Genomic DNA, 22,793 nt, shown 5'->3' on the forward strand with positions numbered 1-22,793 from the left:
GGTTCTGATGATGGTTCTTATGATGGTTCTTATTATGGCTCTTATGATTGTTCTCTTATGATGGTTCTTATGATGGTTCTGATGCTGGTTCTTATGATGGTTCTCTTATGATGGTTCTTATGATGATTCTGATGATGGTTCTTATGATGTTCTCTTATGATGGTTCTGATGGTGGTTCCTATGATGGTTCTTATGGTGGTTCTTATGATGGTTCTGATGATGGTTCTTATGGTGGTTCTTATGATGATTCTCTTACGATGGTTCTTATGATGGTTCTGATGATGGTTCTTATGGGGGTTCTTATGATGGTTCTGATGATGGTTCTTATGATGGTTCTGATGATGGTTCTTTTATGATGGTTCTCATGATGGTTCTCTTATGATGGTTCTTATGGTGGTTTTTATGATGGTTCTTATGATGGTTCTTATGGTGGTTCTTATGATGGTTCTGATGATGGTTCCTATGATGGTTCTTATGGTGGTTCTTATGATGGTTCTCTTATGATGGTTCTCATATGATGGTTCTCTTATGATGGTTCTTATGATGGTTCTGATGATGGTTCTCATGATGGTTCTTATGATGGTTCTTATTATGGCTCTTATGATTGTTCTCTTATGATGGTTCTGATGATGGTTCTGATGCTGGTTCTTATGATGGTTCTGATGATGGTTCTGATGATGGTTCTTATGATGGTTCTCTTATGATGGTTCTGATGGTGGTCCTTATTATGGTTCTTATGATGGTTCATATGATGGTTCTTATTATGGCTCTTATGATTGTTCTCTTATGATGGTTCTTATGATGGTTCTGATGATGGTTCTTATGATGGTTCTCTTATGATGGTTCTTATGATGATTCTGATAATGGTTCTTATGATGGTTCTCTTATGATGGTTCTGATGATGTTTCTCATGATAGTTCTCTTATGATGATTCTGATGATGGTTCTGATGATGGTTCTTATGATGGTTCTCTTATGATGGTTCCTATGGTGGTTCTTATGATAGTTGTTATGATGGTTCTTTTGATGGTTCTTATGATGGTTCTTATGATGGTTCTCATGATGGTTCTGATGATGGTTCCTATGATGGTTCTTATGGTGGTTCTCTTATGATGGTTCTCATGATGGTTCTCTTATGATGGTTCTTGTGATGGTTCTTATGATGGTTCTTATGATGGTTCTCTTATGATGGTTCTGATGGTGGTTCTTATTATGGTTCTTATGATGGTTCACATGATGGTTCTTATTATGGCTCTTATGATTGTTCTCTTATGATGGTTCTTATGATGGTTCTGATGATGGTTCTTATGATGGTTCTCTTATGATGGTTCTTATGATGATTCTGATGATGGTTCTTATGATGGTTCTCTTATGATGGTTCGGATGATGTTGCTTATGATGGTTCTCTTATGATGATTCTGATGATGGTTCTTATGGTGGTTCTTATGATGGTTTTTATGATGGTTCCTATGGTGGTTCTTATGATAGTTGTTATGATGGTTCTTTTGATGGTTCTTATGATGGTTCTTATGCTGGTTCTGATGATGGTTCTTTTGATGGTTCTTATGATGGTTCTCTTATGATGGTTCTTATGATGGTTCTTATGATGGTTCTATGATGGTTCTAATGATGGTTCTTATGATGGTTCTTATGATGGTTCTGATGATGGTTCTTATGGTGGTTCTTATGATGGTTCTGATGATAGTTCTTATGATGGTTCTGATGATTGTCCTTATGATGGTTCTTTTGATGGTTCTGGTGATTGTTCTTATGATGGTTCTTATGATGGTTCTGATGATGGTTCTTATGATGGTTCTGATGATGGTTCTGATGATGGTTCTTATGATGGTTCTCATGATGGTTCTCATGATGGTTCTTATGATGGTTCTGAGGATTGTTCTTATGATGGTTCTTATGATGTTTCTGATGATGGTTCTTATGGTGGTTCTTATGATGGTTCTGATGATAGTTCTTATGATGGTTCTGATGATTGTTCTTATGATGGTTCTTTTGGTGGTTCTGATGATTGTTCTTATGATGGTTCTTATGATGGTTCTGATGATGGTTCTTATGATGGTTCTGATGATGGTTCTGATGATGGTTCTTATGATGGTTCTCATGATGGTTCTTATGATGGTTCTGAGGATTGTTCTGATGACGGTTCTTATGATGTTTCTGATGATGGTTCTTATGATGTTTCTTATGATGGTTGGGTTAAACATGATTGTTAAGTATTTTGCTGTATGGGTTCTTTGCTGTTGGATTGTCTTTTATTGTTCTGGTTATTTTGCATTGTCTTTATTCTTGCCGTTGTGTTTGCTCTTCTGTGTTTGGTTTCTTTTGCTTTGTTCTTTTTTATGCCTTTGCTGTCAGTCAGAGCATGTTGCTAACCCGTGTTTTTAAAGGTGCTTTATAAATAAAGTTATTATTGCTATTAGTATATTTCCATTTCATTCTATGTACTATATACGACCTTTCTTACAGAAACATTCTGCTTTCTTCTCCATAACTTCACAGCTGTACTCACTCGATACTTTATGTAGTTGGATTTAAATGCAAAATCTGGGATGGCATTATAAATTATGTCACTTTTTATATGCTTCTACACCCAACATGATATAATATAAAGCTCAAACCAGATCACTGATTACAATCACAAGTGGTTACTGAATAAAATAAATGTTTTTCCACTTAGGGCTTCCGTACATTCTGCTGCAAAATGGCAATCTTACTTTAATATTGAGACGTTTTTTAATTTACATATGTCTGTAATTTTTCTTAAGTAAGATTTCGAAAGCTGACATCTTGTTGTAAATGAGTGAAAGGTCTGCTTGAGTAAAATATCTGAATATCTCTTGAACAGACTGACGGTCCATTGATCTGCATTGATTAACCTGTAATGTTATATGTCCAGTGGCTACCTGGGTACCCCCCTACATACTAAAACACAAACCTTTACATTGGTAGAGACTGTAACGTGTCTGTAAGTGTCTAAAATAGTTAAAACTTGGAGGAGTGGATGATTTGAGTTGCTGTGGAGTTACTTTACAAACATTTTTCAATATCCACTCCATAACAACATCTAGTTCTTAGAAATAATAAGTGAGCTGTCTTTTTTAAGCTGCACTGTTCAGTTACACCAGCAGCCTTTTGATGGAGGGACAGTGGTGCATTATTGAAGCTTTTGTGTTGATGCCGTATTGTTTTACTGGGCGGTCTCCTGATTGTGAGCAGGAGGCCGGGGGTATAGAGGGGTGGGCTTGAATGTGTGAATGTGTGTGTGCTGACGTGGACCTTCTGCGATGACTTTCGTTCGGATGACCGGTGTGGCAGGGAACGCAGAAAGAGGAGAGCAAAAGCAAAGAAGAAACTGAAAGAGTCACAAAGATAGATTAAAGAAGGATCTATTGAAAGAGAAAGGTTCAAAACAAGAAACAGCAAAGTAAAAAAAAACAAAGTGGACATCAGAGACAAGGTGAGATTGAGTCGACAAGGAAGCACAGGAACAGTTTGACCCACTGAAATGGAATCAAACAAACTGAGACAAACTTGGGATTATCAGTAACACATCATCTGAGCCGGACTTTCTCAAACATGGTCTAACCTGGGAGTTTGCACACATACACACGCACACACTTTCTACACACTTACTCACACACACACATTCACGCACACACACACACACACACACACACACACACACACACACACACACACACACACACACACACACACATACTCACAAACATACAAACACACGCACACACATACACACACACACACACACACACACACACACACATCTGGCACATCTGGTTTCCTGTTCTGAGCAGTCTTGGCAGTGGATAGGAGTCAGAATGCAGGAGTCTCCAGGTGCCATGGGAGTAGATGGCAGCTACGCCAGCAACGTTCCAGCCTTTCTCACCAAGCTGTGGACCCTGGTGGAGGATCCAGACACCAACCACCTCATCTGCTGGAGCGCTGTGAGTCTTCTATGCTGAACATTACACCATAGTATCTCTGAGAGGATGTTAGTTTTTACAAACATGTTCCAGTTTCATGTTTTATCTTCTTTGGTTGAGGAAACTATTTTCATTAAATTTGCAGAAATTTTAATATAACCATGATTGAAGAAAGAGTTGTAACAAGGCATAAAAGAAATCAAAGTCTCACAAATGAATTTCATGACTTCAACTCAACTTTATTTGTAAAGTGCTGAACATCGTATAAAAAAACAGAGCATAGGAAAGTAACAGACAAGAACATCAACAATTAAAATGAAAGAACAGGTGACAATTATGTACAGCGTAACACAAAATGTACAGAGCTATGGATCCTTGAGTTTGAAGGGTTATTGAAAATTAACTTAGAAATAGAAGTAGAAATGTGTTTTGAGGTGAGTCTTAAAAATAGCACCTTAGCAGTTAAAAAGTTCCACAATTTTGGTCTCGCAATACAAAAAGCCAGATTATCACATTTGTTTCAAGGACTTATCAAGACATACACAAGTTTCAGCAAGATAACGCACATGACACACTTTGTAGGAATTGTAAACTTAAATAGGATGACTAAAAATAGAATACATTTGAAGCTACAGCATTTTAACTTTACTGCCTAGCAATGATTGTTTATGTGCTGCATGGGCTCAAAGAACATGCAAACTAACCACACTTTCTGCCAGTTAGCCTAGCTAACAGTTAGCCGCACAAACGTTCAGGCCTGTTTGGCTGCTTTCTTAGCATGCGTACATGCGTAAGAAAAGTGACCTAGTATTAACTCAGCACTAGCAGTAGTTCTAATCTGTGTTTTATAATATATTTTGACATAAATGTATTTACATTTTGATATAAGATAAATGAAGGACCTAGAGGAGAATAAGAGGAAAAAAGATGCTGTTTTAGAAACCCAAGATTATCTTATTAGCCTGGTTATTTTGATTGTTTTACAGTTTTATCTTAAGTGTTGAAAGAGTGATGAAATAAATTATCTGAGTATTATATTTGTGGAACTAAAAAGGCATACTGAATAAGTACTCCGTTATAGGTAGAAAGTTTGATGTGAAAGTCCTTCAAAAGTTGTGTATTATAAGATGGATGAAGGATATCTTCTTCTTTCTTTTTTTTTTTTTTTACATTTTACGATTATTTTTATTTATGAAATGTACAGTTCATACAAATAGAAAATTAAAATTAAACTTTAAAATGAAAACTTAGCATGGCCCATATAAGGTAGAGGTAAGCAAAAGCATATTAAGATAAAAAAATTCATGTTTGATAACTTCCTGACTTACTATCAATAAACAGTAATTAGGAGGGGATTAAGGGCTCTTAGTTAATGTCCTATTACCTATAGACTATGGTCATATGGAGTAAGGTACTTATAAGCAGGCAGTATGCTACTAATTAGTGGTGGTTTAATGGTGAATATTGTGACCTTAATTTCAAGTGTTACTTCATACTGTATATATATATATAATATATGTGCATATAGGTACACTCACAGATATACATGTGCCCACACGTCTACCTCACATGTAAGGATAAGACGTGTGGGTTGAAGAACCCTACAGTGTTCATAGGATGTGGTCAAATGTTTAATAATATCTATTTGTTTGATAAAAGACAGGGCAGGCCTGTAACTTACGATATATTTAATGATGTGGTTATCATTTTCCTTTAATAAAAAGAAGATTCTTGAAGAATATAAATTAGCATTCAGATAATATTGCCCTGAATGTTGTAAAAATTCTCATGAAAAATATCCACATTTATTAGGGCACTATGGCAGTAATACATCAAGGTAAACTTCACTATAATGAAAAGTCAGTAAAGTACATTATAGTTTCCAACTTCAGGGTCAGCCGCCTCTCTGAAGGGTGCCCAAATAATGCAGAGTAACAACAAGGATAACAGTTTGCTTCACAACCTGCAACAATACCTGCATCAAACTTCTTCTTTTTAACATTTTTTGTTAATCTATTAGGTAATATAGAGTAAGCTACTCATAAGCTCTTAATAATGACTAATAAACTAATTATTGCTACTAATTAGCATGCTTATAAACAATTAAAATGATCCCTCACACTATGATTTTTAAGGTGAATTTTGTCCAGATGATAGAAAACAAAGAGCGCATGTTTCTTTTTAAAGTGTTTTTCAGTTTGGGAATCTGTAATGCAGGATTTACTGATTGTTACACAAAGACGAGGGAGCGGGCAGCTTTTCTATTCTTCTTCATAAGATAACAAACACGGAGACAGATGCTGTCCAGTCCCATGACACCTACGGAAAGAGTGTGCAGCATCAGCTGTTGCATTGTCAGACAATTAGTTGGAAACTTTAGCATCACAAAATTCGAGGAAATAACAACATCTGATTGGATTGAAGCTATTTTCTATACATTTCACACCTGTTGTGTAAAGGCTTTGTAACCTCCATATCCTTAAAACTCACAAAATACTGCTTTACAGAGTTAAACAAACCTTTTTGCAGATGCTTAGTAATACATTCAGGACAGGCAGCATTACTCATCATTCATGGTGAGGGAGAGAGAGAGAGAGAGAGTCTGTTTGGATGACTGAGCTGAACTTGGCTGCTGCTGAACAGATCATGTGTTTCAGGGAGAATCATCTTACCAATCAGCTATAATCATTAAGTGAACATGTGAAAGTTTAAAACAGTAATGAAGAACATTATCTCTGAAGAAATGCCTCTAACAGCAGTTATAGAAAAGCATGAAAAGAGTTGTTTCATTTTCAGCCCTCATACCCTGAAACATAATGTACACCAGTGTTCAAAGAGGGTCGAAGTTCAATGAATGAATAAATTAATATTTTATTTTCGTGTCAGGTCATTTACAAGAGTTCATACAATAATATCAAACAGCACAAACATCTGAAAAGTTGAGTACTGGGTGCTGGATAAAAAATATCTAAGTCCAAGACTAAGTCCGCACACCATGATGTCTGATGAATGGCGAGGGCCCGAAACGTTACAAGTGGTGATAATTCCCCATTGAAATTTAATTGGAGCAGCTTCTGGTGTACGGCTTTAGTCATTCCCAGGTCATTAACAACACCAATCCCACATGGAATTATTCTGACACAAGCTGGGAGTCAATCAAATTTTCAGCATGTCATTTGGCGAACATCACAACAGCATCACTGACATGAACCATCCCCAAAATAATACACATTAAATAAGTTACCAAAGAGCTCATAGGAATAATGAAGGGGCAAAATGATCAATACATTAATTCAAACTTGTGTATAATAATCTGTAATATGGAAATTGTACACATCGACGAACAAGAAAAACTCCAAGGCACTCAATTTCAACCAATTAAAATGTGTTTTTTTCCAGCATAGTAACGTGGACGTTAAAAACAAACTGATGCATTTCACATCTCTTATATGTCTTCTTACTGCTGAATGTTGAATTCTGAGATAATTGACTGATTTTCTCAGCCTACATTTATAATAGCATTAATGATGATACTGCAATACTTTGGCATGAAATACTAAAATATTGAAATAAGAATCAGTTTGATTTGTTATGTTTTTGTTTATTAGAATGGACTTAAAGGTCACATATTATACTAATTTTCAACAAGTTTAAATAAGTCTCAGAGCTTCCCCAAGACAAGTCTGTGAAGTTTCTTGTTCTAAATCCACTCTGGTCCTGTATTTGATCATGTCTATAAACCCCTCTATTTCAGCCCTGCTCAGAACAGGCTGTTTCTGTGTCTGTACCTTTAAATATGTAAATGAGCTGTGTCTGACCACGCCCCTCTATAAGGGCTTGGGTGGTTTTGGCTTTTTGTACCATGTCCTATTGTTTACAGTGAGAAGGCAGACTCAGAGGGCAGAACAAACACCTAGCTGTGGGAGTGTCACCCACCTGGGGAAGGGTTACTGCCCTTTGTGATGTCATGAAGGGAAAATCTCCAAACGGCCTGTTTGAGCACACATTTTCTGAAAAGTGGAGCAGGCAGAAGATGGAGAGGATGGACTTTTCTCATAATTTGGTTGACAGACTAGGGACACATGTTACTGTTAGAAAATATGGTGAAGTGAATTTTGCCCAATATGTGACCTTTAACAAGAGTTTCCCTATTCTCCATTTCAGACTGGCACAAGCTTTCATGTGTTTGACCAGGGACGCTTCGCCAAGGAAGTCCTGCCGAAGTATTTTAAACACAATAATATGGCAAGCTTTGTCCGACAGCTAAACATGTGTGAGTACACTCTTCATTTCTCTTCCCTTGTTGCCCTTACAAAGTGTTCATGTTGTTATATAAAACATCGCACAAAAAGTAAGGAAATTTGTGTTTGGTAGATTATTTCTTTGTTGTAACAATGCTTCTTTGCAATAAATATTATACCGTTGGAAAGCCTGTTTATTTCCCTTTTAAATGGTGCCACATTTGTAAGGAACATGCAATTGTGGGATAAGCAGCAGAGCTGAGTATGTAGGTTGCGCCCATGAAAAACCCAGGTGCTGCCAATCAGGTGCGTGATTGGCAGCACCTGTGAGCATGGGTCCTGTTACAGTTGTCAGTTGGTGTCTGCTCCAAGCATGCCACGTTTGACTGATCTGGATAAGGCCCGTGCCATAGGGCTACTTCAAGCTGGTGTTCCGCACAACCAAGTTGCAGCATTATTTGGAGTGAGCCCTAGTACCATCTCCAAACTGAAGGCCAAGTTCCATATAACAGGGGATGTCAGAGACAGGCCGCGAAGTGGGCGTCCCAAGAAGACTACACCCCAAGAAAACCGTTTCTTAACCCTGTCAGCACCTAGGAACCGTTGGCAGTCTTCTACAGATTTGCAGTCAAGGTTTGCAGGACGATATGGCCAACGGCTCTCTACCCAGACAATCTGGAACAGACTGCATGCAGCCAATCTCCGGTCTCATAGGGCCTGCCATGACTGCCCTTCACCGTCAGACCCGTTTGCGCTGGTGACGGCAACACGTGCACTGGAACCTGAACATGTGGAGGGATGTTTTGTTCAGCGACCAGGCCAGATTATGTCTACGGCAGTTGGATCTTGGAAGCAGTGTGATGTTGTGGGGTGGCATCACCACCACTCACTGGAAAAACAAGGCTTGTCGTCATTGGAGGCAATCTCAATTTCACCGAACTCTATCCTCCAAGATGACAACGCTCGCCCCCACAGAGCGAGGTTCATCAGAGACTACCTCCAGAATTTGGGAGTGGAGAGGATGGGATGGCCTTCCTGCAGTCCTGACCTCTACCCCATTGAACACTTGTGGCATCAGCTTGGGCGTGCTGTTCATGCCAGAGTGACCAACACAACCACATTGGCTGACTTGCGACAAATGCTGGTTGAAGAATGAGATGCCATGCCACAGCAGTGTGTGACCAGGCTGGTGACCAGCATGAGGAGGGGGTGTCAGGCTGTTGTAGTTGTGTATGGTTCTTCCACATGCTGCTGTTTTTTAAATGAACGAATGAATGATGTTAAATTGCCAATATGTCTCGTTTCTTCAGACTTAAATCATCCAATCCACTTAAGCACCAAACAAGAGTCAACAGCAAAATAAGCTGTTTGGCATTGGCAGAGAAGATTTGGCAAGTTTTTCATGGGCGCAACCTACATACTCAGCAGTTTGGTAGAATAATCTACCAAACACAAATTTCCTTACTTTTTGTTTGATGTTTATATATATATGTGTGTGTCTAGATGGATTTCGTAAAGTGGTGAACATTGAGCAGAGCGGTCTGGTGAAGCCGGAGAGAGACGACACAGAGTTCCAACATCTGTACTTCCTCCAGGGACATGAACACATGCTGGAGCACATCAAGAGGAAGGTATGAACACACAAACCAGCCAACTAGTACACAACCATGAATCACAAAGTTCTGCATGTGTCAACCTTTAGACCCTTAGAGCAAAAATATTTAGGCTGAGACTGCAGAGATTAATTGTTTTGTGTTTTCAAGCAACACTGGTATCAATGCATCATATTGCTACCAGACCAAAGTGAAAACATTGATGTTGACAGTAGAAGCTCTGATGTTTATCTGAATCACGGACAGCGCTCTAAACACTCTGGCTGCTGTAGTCTTAGGTAGAGAGATGTCAAAGATGACAGACGATTTATTTCAAACCATCGAACTTAACTTAATTTTACTTATCTGTTAAATGGGGATTTAAGCCATTAACAATGTACATACAGAACAAGAGAATTTAAGGTAGAGGGCCGTAGTCATTTATTTTTTGAAGCACATCATTTTACAAGTTCCCTGTCGAATTGTTGGAACAGTTGATTAAAGTGCAGAACAGAAACTACATACAGAACTTTGCAAAAACAAAAAAATGGACGCCATTAAAGAATGTAAACTTTGAAAGACTACAATGTTTATTTCCATGGATATCCAGACTGTATCGCACAGTTTTCTCTGACAGATTTTTTGGCAAACTTTGGCAAAACTTCCACTCAGAGGAAGGAGTGAGGATGTTAAAACAAGGTCACCGTCTTAGTGGATAAAGTATGCTGATGAGCATCAAAACTCTAGTAACACATGTAATGCAGATAGGAAACATTAGTTAAACTGGTTATTGCTCAAAATGATTAGATGGAAAGTGCGAGGAGAGGGTTTAGCAATTTCCTGGAAATTTCAAAGAACTGAGACATTTCATTCAATAGCACAAATATCAACCTTATGGTGGTGCTAAAAAAAACAAGTCAATCAGCTTCTTTTGAGAATTCATCCTCTTTTTTCATATGTGTTAAAAATTGTGTCGAAGAATCCGACCGCTGTTTAGACCAAAGTTGACTGACCAGAACTGGGATCCAGAGAGCCAATAACAACACTTCAGAAATATAACATTTGTTTGCTTCAGTAACTGAACCAGGCTGTGTGCTCTGTGTTCAGGTATCCATTGTGAAGAGTGAGGAGACCAAAGTCCGTCAGGAGGACCTCAGCAAACTGCTGTATGAAGTCCAGCTCCTCAGAACCCAACAGGACAACATGGAGTGTCAGATGCAGGACATGAAACAGTGAGTAGAAACGTTTTTGTGTGTGTGTGTGTGTGTGTGTGTGCGTGTGTCATGGCCTAACAAGACCATAGACCTCTGAAAAAGTCCTTACCCCTCTGCTACCGTTGATATGACGTACACACGCAGGGTAAGAGTTCAAAGTTCACCTCATTTCCACATTCTGTAATCTAGTCAACATCTACCAAGTAAGTCAGAGGAAAACTGTTTTGTTAGAGAGGTTACGTTTTTGCCTCGTAAAAGAGCCTTTGAGTAGTTTCTAGCTGGTAATAAAACAGATTACCACTGTAACTTTTGCTGCTTTGCTAAAGTGCTCATGATGGATAGGCCGGGTCTTTGTTACATAACAAAGAGTAAGGTCTTTTACCTGCTTTTTGTAACATAGCAATGAGTAAGGTCTTTTACCTGCTTTTTGTAACATAACAATGAGTAAGGTCTTTTACCTGCTTTTTGTAACATAACAATGAGTAAGGTCTTTTACCTGCTTTTTGTAACATAACAATGAGTAAGGTCTTTTACCTGCTTTTTGTAACATAGCAATGAGTAAGGTCTTTTACCTGCTTTTTGTAACATAACAATGAGTAAGGTCTTTTACCTGCTTTTTGTAACATAACAATAAGTAAGGTCTTTTACCTGCTTTTTGTAACATAACAATGAGTAAGGTCTTTTACCTGCTTTTTGTAACATAACAATGAGTAAGGTCTTTTACCTGCTTTTTGTAACATAACAATGAGTAAGGTCTTTTACCTGCTTTTTGTAACATAACAATGAGTAAGGTCTTTTACCTGCTTTTTGTAACATAACAATAAGTAAGGTCTTTTACCTGCTTTTTGTTACATAACAATGAGTAAGGTCTTTTACCTGCTTTTTGTAAAGTGTCTCCAGATAACACTTGTTATGAGTTGACGCTATACAAATAAAAATTGATTGATTGATTGATTGTGATTAATAATGACACCTTTATAAAAGCAAATAAGACCATCAGAGGCAAGAATGATTATGCTATGTAGATGTTTTAAATGCCTGTTAACCTGCCGCATGGAAGGTGTCAGACAGCGTGCAGCCGATAGAAAGTAAAAAATATGTTTCCATGCCAAAGATTGATTGTGAGGGGAACAGTAGACATTTCAAAGAAAGAAGGATGCATTTTTTATTTTTTTATTTTGTACACTCTGTAAACACTACTTACACAGGTACAGGACAGTTAAATCCTCCTGCTTTGTCCAAAGGCGTCGCCAAAATCGTCACAAACTGAAAATTTCTCACAGGAGCTTTAGATGCTAACGTTTTAAGGGGATAGTTCAGTATTTTTAAAGTGGGGTTGTATGTATGAGGTACTTGTCAATAGTAAGTCTAATAGCCACTAGAGATGTTGGTCAGCGTAGTGAGACAATGGGCACAGAAGCTAGGCTATAGCAGTATAACTGAGCTGAATAACAACGTCAGGGTAAATGTACGCTATACTTCAAAAGTTCACAGCGCTTTACTTTTCCCTTTGTTCAAGCAGTGCTTCAGCACATCACATATATGTTCTTCTGCCAGCAGCGGAGGTATGTTCTCAACCAATACCAGATCCATTGAAATCACATGAGGAGCAAAACAAGAAATACAGCTGCTGTGAGCAACTTTCAGTTTGTTTAGATTTTTGTGAGTATTTGTCTGTTACAGTCATGAAAAAATAAAATATAAAAAAAGGACGATCTTTTCACCGATGAGCCATCACAATTTCATTTTAGTCCATTTGTAACCAGATTTTAAAACCCTTGCTGGAGCGGCAGTAGCTCGGTCTGTAGGGACTTGGGTTTGGAACTGGAAGGCTGTAAATTCAAGTCCAGGTACAGACCAAAGTATGGAATCTGGTCTGGTTAGTGGAGAGGTGCCAGTTCACTTCCTAAGCTGCCCTTATTTTAAATCAAGAACGGTCAAGACCACCACTGACAGGCTATTTTTCCACGTCATCACTGTGATTAGAAGTCTCTTTCTAAAACAACATATAACATATCACTTTATTTGTAAAGTAAACGTACCTGGTGTTAATAAGTTAAATGAGTTACACGCCCCTGCAGACAAGAAGATGATTTTTCATTGATATTTTGGTCTTGGTCTTGTCTTAGTCTCGCCCTGCCTTGGTCTTGGACCCCTAAATGTCCTGGTCTTGTCTCAGTCTCGCCCTGCCTTGGTCTTGGACCCCTTAATGTCTTGGTCTCTGAGCACTCTGTTCTCAGGTATGTCTTGGTCTTGGTTACTTTAGTTTTGACTACAACACTATTGTAACTACAGGATCATTTTGACAAAAGATCAAACAGTTGCTGCCTTGATAAATGTCAGCAGTTGTTTCTGCTGATAGTGCAATAAACCTCTGTGAAATGTTTAGCGTTTGAAACCAGCAGATTCATTAGTCACACCAGGCTTCCTGGATCTGATTATCTCACCAGCACCTGCAAAAACATGCACTTACCAACACAGCCCCTTGTAGAGGGCTGTTTTCTGTCTGAATTATTGTTTTATGGGAACAAGAGAGCAAAAGACTGAAACACACAGAATGTATGTAGGTAATATTTTAAAGTTGTAAAAAGTCAAAGTATTTAGGAAACTAACCTCAAAAACTCAGAAACTGAAATGTGAATTTGTCCACTTGAATGCATATTCTAAAGGCAAAATGAAACAATGTTATTCCTCTTGCTAAGTTGGAACAAATCCCCCGGCCTAGCTTTTGAACTGACTTTTTTCTCTGGAGGCCATTGTTGCTGAAAATAGCTGCTGAGTGTCATTGTGTGCAGGAGCTGCTTTGTGCTCAGTATTGTTGCCTAATGAGAGGAGAGAATGTTCACCTGCTCACCTGACTGATAGACACACACACACACACACACACACACACACACACACACACACACACACACACACAGGCACATCAATAAGGCCATTTTGCTTGGAAAGGATGACCACATGTGAGGGGCATGAAAAAAAAGGTTACAAGATAGTTGGCACACATTAACCAGTCCCTCACTTTATTTCACTCTTGGACTATATAGCTGTAAAGATAAATAGTCTTTAGAAGTCCTCTGGTGACTTGGCAAGGTAAATTAAAGCTCTTTGGGGTAACTTTCGGTTTGTGTCGATTTTGGTTCCCATCTGTGGACAGCGCAGTTCATCTTCTCTCTTTTACTGATCTTGTCCTGTACATGTGCTTTTTAACAAAAAAAATCGAATTCTGTTTTCTTAAAAAGCAAAAATGTGTACCTTTTCCACCAATAGGAGTTTCAAGTCGATGTCATAGTACAACATGCGTCCCTCCCATGTCCAAAGATGACCCCGGTTTTCCAGCTTTCAGAACTCTGTGTTTGGAAGCCGGCCTTGTGGTCATGGCTTTACAGGACTAGCCAGTTAGCCCGTCTCCAAACTGTTTGGTACAACTGCTGAGACTAAAAGCTAAGCTGAAGCTAAGAGGCTGAAGAGGGTTGGTGATGGCTGAAGCTGAGAAAAAGAGTGACCGAGCAGGAAGTCGAGTGAACATCAGATTGTGACGTAACGTTATAGGCTGTATTGTTATCGGTGTCATCTGTCTCTCAGGTATAGCAGCTTCACTGAGTCAGAAAGTCATCTAAGCCAACTTCTGTCTCAGGTTTGCACACAAATAAATAAATAAATCTATCTCACGCCAAAAGTTTTCTGTAGAGGCAGAGTCATATTTGTGCAAAATCCGGTTATATTACTGCACCTTATGAGTCAGCATGAGTTTTTGGCTCTTCACAACGCCGCCCCTCTGCTTGTACATGTAAACAAATGCACGATGTTTGAGGGGGAGTAGTGAGAGAGGCTTAACAGCTTTACGTATGTGCGGTTGCACTCAGAGACCTCGGTGGGTGCCAAAACGCTCCAAATTGAATTCTTTAACTGTCGAATTGATCACTCATTGTTTAAATGTTATTTTTTTATGTTTATTTTCAGGCTTTTTATTCCTTTATTTAGAGATAAGACAGCTGATAGAGTCAGAAATCAGAGTCACAGGTCAGATTTTGAATCTGGCCCCCCCCTCTTGGAGAACTAGCCTCGGTATGTGTGGTGCGCGCACTGACCACAAGGCTTCTTGTGGCCCCTCATTGTTTATTTTTTACTGATGACAATATAACCAAAGCATGTTTCTTCAGTGTGCACATCTACAACCTGCCCCGGATACCTACTTTCATCAAAAATAACTTTTACTAATACTACTAAATCTTGTCCCTGATTGTCTTTTATGTTTGTAGCTTGTAAAGAGGCATCAGTATTCATTTCAACCTTTCCAACTCCTCACAGGAGCTTCAAGGAATCGTTTAGAGTGAAATGATCAAAAAGCAGGCTTTGCTTTAGGTCAGTGGTTCTAAACTGGTCCAGCCTCAGGACCCACCACCAACTGCTTAATGAAAAACCACAACCCTAAAAACTGATATTTTTCAACCAATCAAATTTATTCAGTGAAAGGTTGTGCAATTTGAACCTCAGACTTTACAAAACAAACATGATTATAAAGTGCTTTATAGACATAATTTTTCCTGCCACACATTTGCGACCAACTGAAAATGGCTTAGTGGGTCCCGACAAAACAAAATGAACTGAAGACTGCATGTTTGAATAATCAAAAACTCTGTGTATCGTGAATTTAATCACAAGAAAACTCAACTAAAGATGGACCCCAGAGATTCTGATGCCTGCCTGCTAGGCAAGCTACCATTTGGGTATTTTTTTCTTTTAATTTAACACTTCCTCTTTTTTACTCTCCACCTCTTTGCAGGCAGAATGAAGTTCTGTGGAGAGAGGTGGTCTCACTGAGACAGAACCACACGCAGCAGCAGAAAGTCATGAACAAGGTCAGTCTTCATATGTGTGTATGTGTGTGTAAGAATGTGTGTGTCTGGGCACACACATTCCTTCAATATTGTACAGACTATGCTTCTACTCTTTATTAAAAGGGGAGTAATCCATATTGCGTAAACCTTTTTCCATAAACCAGAACTATATGTGCTTCTGTAGCTAAAACAACCAGCCAGAGATCTACAGATATGTACAAATTAATTCACACATAATACACACATAACATTTTTTGTTGCATCATGAGACCCTGTTTCTAATTAAGTGATTTTTTTCCCCCACACAAATAGGATCCATATTATTCTCATGTGCTCCTTTGAAACATACACAAAACTCCTGAAAACTTTCAGAAATGATTCCCAAATGGGCTCAATCAGTGTTAGATAATAAGGCACATTTACTAAATAACTGTTCTTTAGTGCAGTACTTAGGTACTTAGTTTACGATTCAGTGCTATAATAATTCACATTTCAGCAAAGAATATTCTTCTTAATCACCCTCCTACTAAAGTTACAAGTTGAATTTGAAATTTAAAACAGACAACTCATCATCATCATCATCATCATCATCATCATAAACCTTTATTTAAATGTTGAAAATTATTGAGGTTTCAGTCTTTTACAAAGATGTTGAGATACAGAAATGCACAATTACAACAACTGAAACTGATTTTAAGCTTCAGTTGATCGTTTTCTTGTAAACTTTAGTTTTGTTTTAATTTCAGTTGGTGACAATGTTTTTGTTGATATAGTTCTGATTGTTTCATTCATTCATGAACAATAGTAACCATGGTAACAAGAAGGCAGCTCATGTTGGTGTTTGAACTTGTCCTGCAACAACATCAGCCTCAGCTGGTCACACAAAGTACGATTTATAATCGTGCAGACCTAGAATACCTTCTTTCATTACCTTGAAAGCAGCCTAGTCCTATGCCACTGCAGGAGATCATACTGGCTCGGCCATTAAGGCACCAAACAACAATCACATCTCAGAGTGTTTGTAGTCTGGAAACTCTGACAGGATATTAGATGCACAAAGGAATGAACAAATATATATATATAGATATATATATACACTAAACTCTTTAAATTGTTGTCTTAAAACTATGATCAGAAATTATGGGGCTTCCATGTTTTTTCCATTCTTATGTTCATGTGGATGTGTGTGTGTGTGTGTGTGTGTGTGTGTGTGGGTGGGTGTGTGTGAGTGTGTGTGGGTGGGTGTGTGTGTGTGTGTGTGTGTGGGTGTGTGTGTGTGTGTGTGTGTGTGTGTGTGTGTGTGTGTGTGTGTGTGTGTGTGTGTGTGTGTGTGCGCGGGGAGGATGCTGATTCATGCTGTGCTTATTCTCTCTTTGCCAGCTGATCCAATTTCTGTTCAGCCAGATGCAGTCCAACACACCCAGCACTGTTGGCCTAAAGAGAAAGCTGTGAGTACACACACACACACGCACACACACGCACACACACACGCACACACACACACGCACGCGCACACACACACACACGCACGCACGCACGCACGCACACACACACACACACACACACACACACACACACACACACAAACAAAAATGCACGTACACACACACAGCAGGGCAATCAACAAAAGTGACACAAACAGGGGCAGAGGGAAGGGCTGGCTCAGCTGACAAACTGAACAATCTAACTCAACACGCGCTGTGAATGGAGACAAGTGCTGAATCAGTCACTCAGACACAAACACACACACACACACACACACACACACATTCACGCCCAGTGAAGGCAGAGTGGAGTGCATGACCCTGCTACAGCCTGTGTGTGTAAAATGCTGGTTCAGCTTTACTGCTGAGTGTGAACAAGGCCGACATGAGAAAGGAGAGGCATGCTGGAACACAAAGTGCTGTAGAAAGTGTATTTCAGGGTCAGTGTGCTTCCTGGAAAAGTTGCAATTTTGCGCCATGTTTAAATCATGGTCATGTATTACCTTTAGGCTTTAACAGTGAATGTCCACCATCTGTGTTTATAATGATACGTCCAACTCACGATGTGATCATATCATGATATGAGTTTACCTGAATACTCCAAGATTTTTATAGAGAAGTGAGACTGAAGTACGATTCTGTCTATTCAATACTCTGATAATTATATGACAAATATATCCTTGAAAAATAAAAAATCCTTACAAATTGAAGTAATACATTTTAATTTTAAAGTTACATAGATAAAAATAAATCTATTTTTTTAGTATAAAAAGTGACATTGATCATATGTTACAAACTGACCTTTTTGACGGTTGATTTCAAAATTTAAAAAAAGGATTTTAAAACAAAGCCCAAATCAAATAAAAGCAGGTTTAGCACAAATCTCTTTGAATAAACGGACTCTGACTAAGACCATGCTTGGGCTTAGAGGTGTTTAGAGCTGAAAGCTAACATCAGCGGAGCGTACTAACAAAGTCACAATTACATTGTTAGCAATTTGTCTAACACAAGCATGCTAATATTTGCCTATAAGCAGTAAATAACAAAAAAAAAAAAAAAGCAGATGCTGATGGCAATGTCATCTATTTATCCATTGAGGCCATCCATATGGGGGATAAAGGGGAACGTTTTCTGGGGCCTTGTCACATGGGGTGGGGGGGGTGGGGGGGGGGGGGGTGAGGTTAGCACCAAAAACACATGGTCCATCCTAATTTTAAGCTACAATGACCACATTTTGTTTTACACCTGAATACTCACCATTACCTCTTAAAGCAACAAAAGACACATTTTATTTAATGTTGCTTCAGTGAAATGTAGCCTGTTTCTAAATGTAAACCCCATCTTCTTAGAATGATATGAACCTTTTTTTGTGTAATGTTATCAACATTAGCAGGCCCAGTAAACGTAACTGTGATGCCAGTTTTGTCGCAATCAGAAAAGCCATTCCAGGACTTGCACTAGGTCAGGATGGCAGAAAAGAAAGATGAAAAAAACGAGGAGCTGGCTCAGGCATTTTACCCCAACAACAACTTGTTAACTAACTTATTTCAGTCAGCTCCAATGGCTGATGGAAACCAGGCAGAGGGAGCCTGGAGGCTAGCGCTAACCGCACTGATCAAATATGAAAACATTTAATTAAATTATATCCGGGGGGGGGGGGGGCAGTCACTGGGCCTTTCAGGGAGGTCATTTCTGCAGACGGGCCTGATCAAGATACTACGTAGTTATGTGTAACAACATTCTTAGATCTGAATATTTTATGACTTCACTATCAATTTTTAGTGCTCAATCCCCCCAAAATGAGAAAGAATAACAATGTAGGCGTTGATGACCTTTAATAAAAGCTGTAATGTCAAATAGACATCAGAGTCATACACACACAGCAAAGATTGACAGCAGTGATATCAATAAGAATGAGGTAGATACTGTCAGGTAAGTGTAGCAAACTGGATTATAAAGACCTTTTTGATTTAATTAAACAAACACAATCAAAAGGCTGCAATCAACCTGAACAGATGTTGGGCAAATTAAGTTTCCATCTGTAATAGTTTTTTCCCCATGAACGCTAGTACTTGATGTTTTGCTGTCCTTGACTTTGTAGCTGACATGAAGTGTAACTGATGGAAAAACAAATGTTCCCTCCAGGCCCTTGATGTTGGACGATGGCTCTCCCAGTCCTCCTGCCTCTAAATTCAGCCATAGTCACCCAATGGAGGCCATGCACGAGACCTTCTACATCCAGTCGGTGAGAAAATCTGACATGACAAAAACACAATGTATGTAACACAGCCAACTGTTTCTCCAAATCCACCCCATGACAAGCTGTCATCTTCACCAGTGGATGTGCAGCCAGGAATGGCACACACAAGCATGAAGGGCTGAGCAGCAGCAGCAGAGTAGTTTTTATTGCACTTGATTGGCCGGGACATGCGTTTATTTTTTTACAATTGGTTTGACATTGCGTAATAAATCTCAGAGCTAACATTACCCACATAACAACTGTTACGTTTCTGCAGGTCGCGTGATCTGAAGGACAGCGGTCACGGACAGGGAAACTAACAAAAAGAAAATTGCACCTTCATAAAACAACAAAAATAAGGCATTTGGCCTTAGGTGGAGTGGAGTTATAAGGCTCCACAGCCACCCACTAATTCTACTAAAAGACAGTAGACGAACTAAAGAAATTGGCCTCAAATAAAAGTGGAGTCTGATCAACCCTCTCAAAAAACCTCTTCCCCCCCCCCACACACACACACACACACTCTTATAAAACTCAAACTCTTTAGGCTTGTTAGAAGCACTGGAGGTCATAAGCTACCTCCATCCGTAACACACCCAACATCTGAAAATGTTCAAAAACTTAAATGAGAAAATCTCTAAAACAGTTAGAAGGTAACCTCTGATACTTTCAGAGAGTTGCTATTGTAAACACAAGATTATAAATAACATAGTTAGAACTTAGAAGTGTTTTATGGATTTGAGTTTCCAGAGACTTCAAGTTCAGTATGCAGGTAAATAAAAAAAATAATTCCACAAATGATTCTCCTGCAGTAGTATCAGGGCTCATTGCCTCTCTCAGTGATGTGTCGTGGTTGGAGCTGTAAAACTACTGAGCTGCTGACCTTTCACACTCAGCACAGACAGTTCTGGCAGCCCCGAGCCAAAACACATCAACTTTAAAGTTACTGCCTGGCCTTCCTGAGTTCTTGGCCACGTTGAGATTTACAATTAATCTTTGAACCAGTTGATTTAATACACAATAATTTCTTATAAGTCATCGCTTTCTACTGCAAATCAATACATTTATGTCACATTAAATCTACATTTCTAGTGTACTTAAAATGTTGCTAGTCCAATATGTCAAAGTTAATATATTATCTGGACATAAGTCATTTTAACCTGCTGCCACCAGTCCTGCTGGTATGTTTTACCACCACTAGAGGGAAGCAGCTTGCAATGATTTGAAGGATGATTTGCTGCCCAAGAGCGTCCATTATTAGAGGCACGACCTAAAGCACTGGATTGAGCTGATTTCATTGATTTGATGTTATAATTTAATATAGAATATGACCGACATGATCCTTGATATAAATGTGGAAACTAGACCCCTCTGTGTCAGCTCCAAAGAAGCCAATGGTGGTAGTGTAGCCTATCTTCAAGTCAAGTTCCTGTGAGAAGAAGATATAGAAGATATCCTTTATTCATCCTGCAAGGGGAAAATTAATTTTACATCTGTTGTTGAACATGCTTCACAATCATAGGCTGATACACACACATGAGCAAACAGGATCCTATGGAAATACACTAATGGAGAGATGTCAGAGTGAGGGGGCTGCACACAGCGAGTGCTCCTGAGCTTTTGTGGGGGTTCGGTAATTCGACAGTGCTCAACTACCAGACCGATTTCAAGACTTGGTCCGCATCGGGACTTGAACTCGCGACCATCCAGTTCACAACCCTAGTCCCTATGATATTAAAAAAGTAATTTGTTTAGGAATCAATGAATATTTTGTTTCTTTATGGTTTCATAGTTATTTAGATTTCTCTGTCAACTGTTTACTATATAAACATTTAAAAAACAAATTTTTACATTCAACTGTACTCATACGCTGAGACAGAAATGTCTGCGTTAATCAGCTGAATGAGACTATTTGACCCCCATTAAATGCATGCATATTCCTTTTTTCTAATTTGGTTTAATTTCAGTTCATTTCTTTATTAAAATTCCCATTAGCCACGTCAACATTTAGTTAACAACAACAAGATGTGGTTTAACTCGTACATATTTTTCTTCACTAGGGAGAGCTAGTGAGCAAAAAAAACATTTATCTTTTGCTTTCTCTCCAGCTTGTTTACAATTGTCACATTCCTTGGGCTGTGTAGTTGTCTGTTTCTGTGTGAGAGAGTGCTCTAGGGGTTTTAAAGCCCAGATAAGACCAAGCTAAGGTGCAGTTTGCAGTTTCCCGCACTCTGGATTGTGTTTTACATAATATTACTTTGACTTTGGCTCCATGTTGAAGTTAGTACAACTTCCATATTAACTCTTAATGGAACTACATTTCTGGGAAACATGTTCATATGGGATTTTTCCCCCCAAAGGTCACATTTTTGGTTTGATTTTTGACCGATATCTTTAAAATGAGAGACTCTTACATATCATTTAGGGAGCTATTAATAACAGAGAGCATTTTTACAACAAAAGAAGATTTTGTTCACACTAGTCTTCTCTTCCTCTTCGATAGCCATCCAGTGACACTGCTTCCTGCTCTACCAGTGGGCTGACAGGAGGACCTATCATATCAGACGTTACTGACATGTCTCAGGCCAGCATGGCCCTCCAAATGCAACCTGATGAGACCAGGTGAGGGATAACAATCAAGGCTCCTGTTATTAACAACTCATTCATCATCAAAACAACATCTGCAGCATCTGACAACCACATAAGTATCCCCATGACATTTCAAAATATGTCAAACACATTTGGAAACTGAACACAAAGTGGTGTATAGTATAGTATGATGATATGAGATATGAGAGTGAGTGCACAAAACTGATCCTGTTTGCCTCACTTGTAGTGCTCTCTGCCTGAACACCTTGTCGGTTTAACTTCTTTTAATTCTCATTTTGTGACTGCACCTTTAGGGAGAAGTGCATGATGCTCATCAAAGAGGAGCCTGTGAGTCCAGGAGTGAGAGGAGCGGGGAAAGGAGGCGCGGTGGGGGGAGGCGAGGCTGTAGCACTGACCTCCTCCTGTGAGGTCTGCTCCTCTGAACCTCCAGTCCTACCTGTCGCAATGGTCCAGTCAGTTCTGGAGGGGAGGGGCTCTGTGGTGGAGAGGAGGAGTAAGAGACCTGCTCTGGAAAGGTGGGTGCCAACATCAAACCACAGGTGGACACAGATTTCTGAAGAGACACAAAAGCTGCACTGGATTAAAGTGACCCTGTGTTTATTTACTATTAT

At 39.1% G+C, this 22,793-nt stretch overlaps 1 protein-coding gene across 1 annotated transcript in view; it reads left to right on the forward strand.

Annotated features, from left to right (window-relative positions):
- The first annotated feature begins 3,335 nt into the window (after positions 1–3,335).
- The window catches only part of hsf4 (heat shock transcription factor 4), a 29,607-nt gene continuing 10,149 nt past the window's right edge, over positions 3,336–22,793 (forward strand). The window contains exons 1-9 of the mRNA XM_061036899.1: positions 3,336–3,982; positions 8,126–8,234; positions 9,706–9,833; positions 10,902–11,026; positions 15,795–15,870; positions 17,230–17,297; positions 19,479–19,578; positions 22,076–22,194; positions 22,476–22,697. Coding sequence (XP_060892882.1) covers positions 3,857–3,982; positions 8,126–8,234; positions 9,706–9,833; positions 10,902–11,026; positions 15,795–15,870; positions 17,230–17,297; positions 19,479–19,578; positions 22,076–22,194; positions 22,476–22,697 — 1,073 coding nt within the window. The 5' untranslated portion in view covers positions 3,336–3,856. The remainder of the gene's footprint in view (positions 3,983–8,125; positions 8,235–9,705; positions 9,834–10,901; positions 11,027–15,794; positions 15,871–17,229; positions 17,298–19,478; positions 19,579–22,075; positions 22,195–22,475; positions 22,698–22,793) is intronic.

The sequence above is a fragment of the Labrus mixtus genome, chromosome 4 (assembly GCF_963584025.1).
Source record: "Labrus mixtus chromosome 4, fLabMix1.1, whole genome shotgun sequence".
In the NCBI taxonomy this organism is placed as follows: domain Eukaryota; kingdom Metazoa; phylum Chordata; class Actinopteri; order Labriformes; family Labridae; genus Labrus; species Labrus mixtus.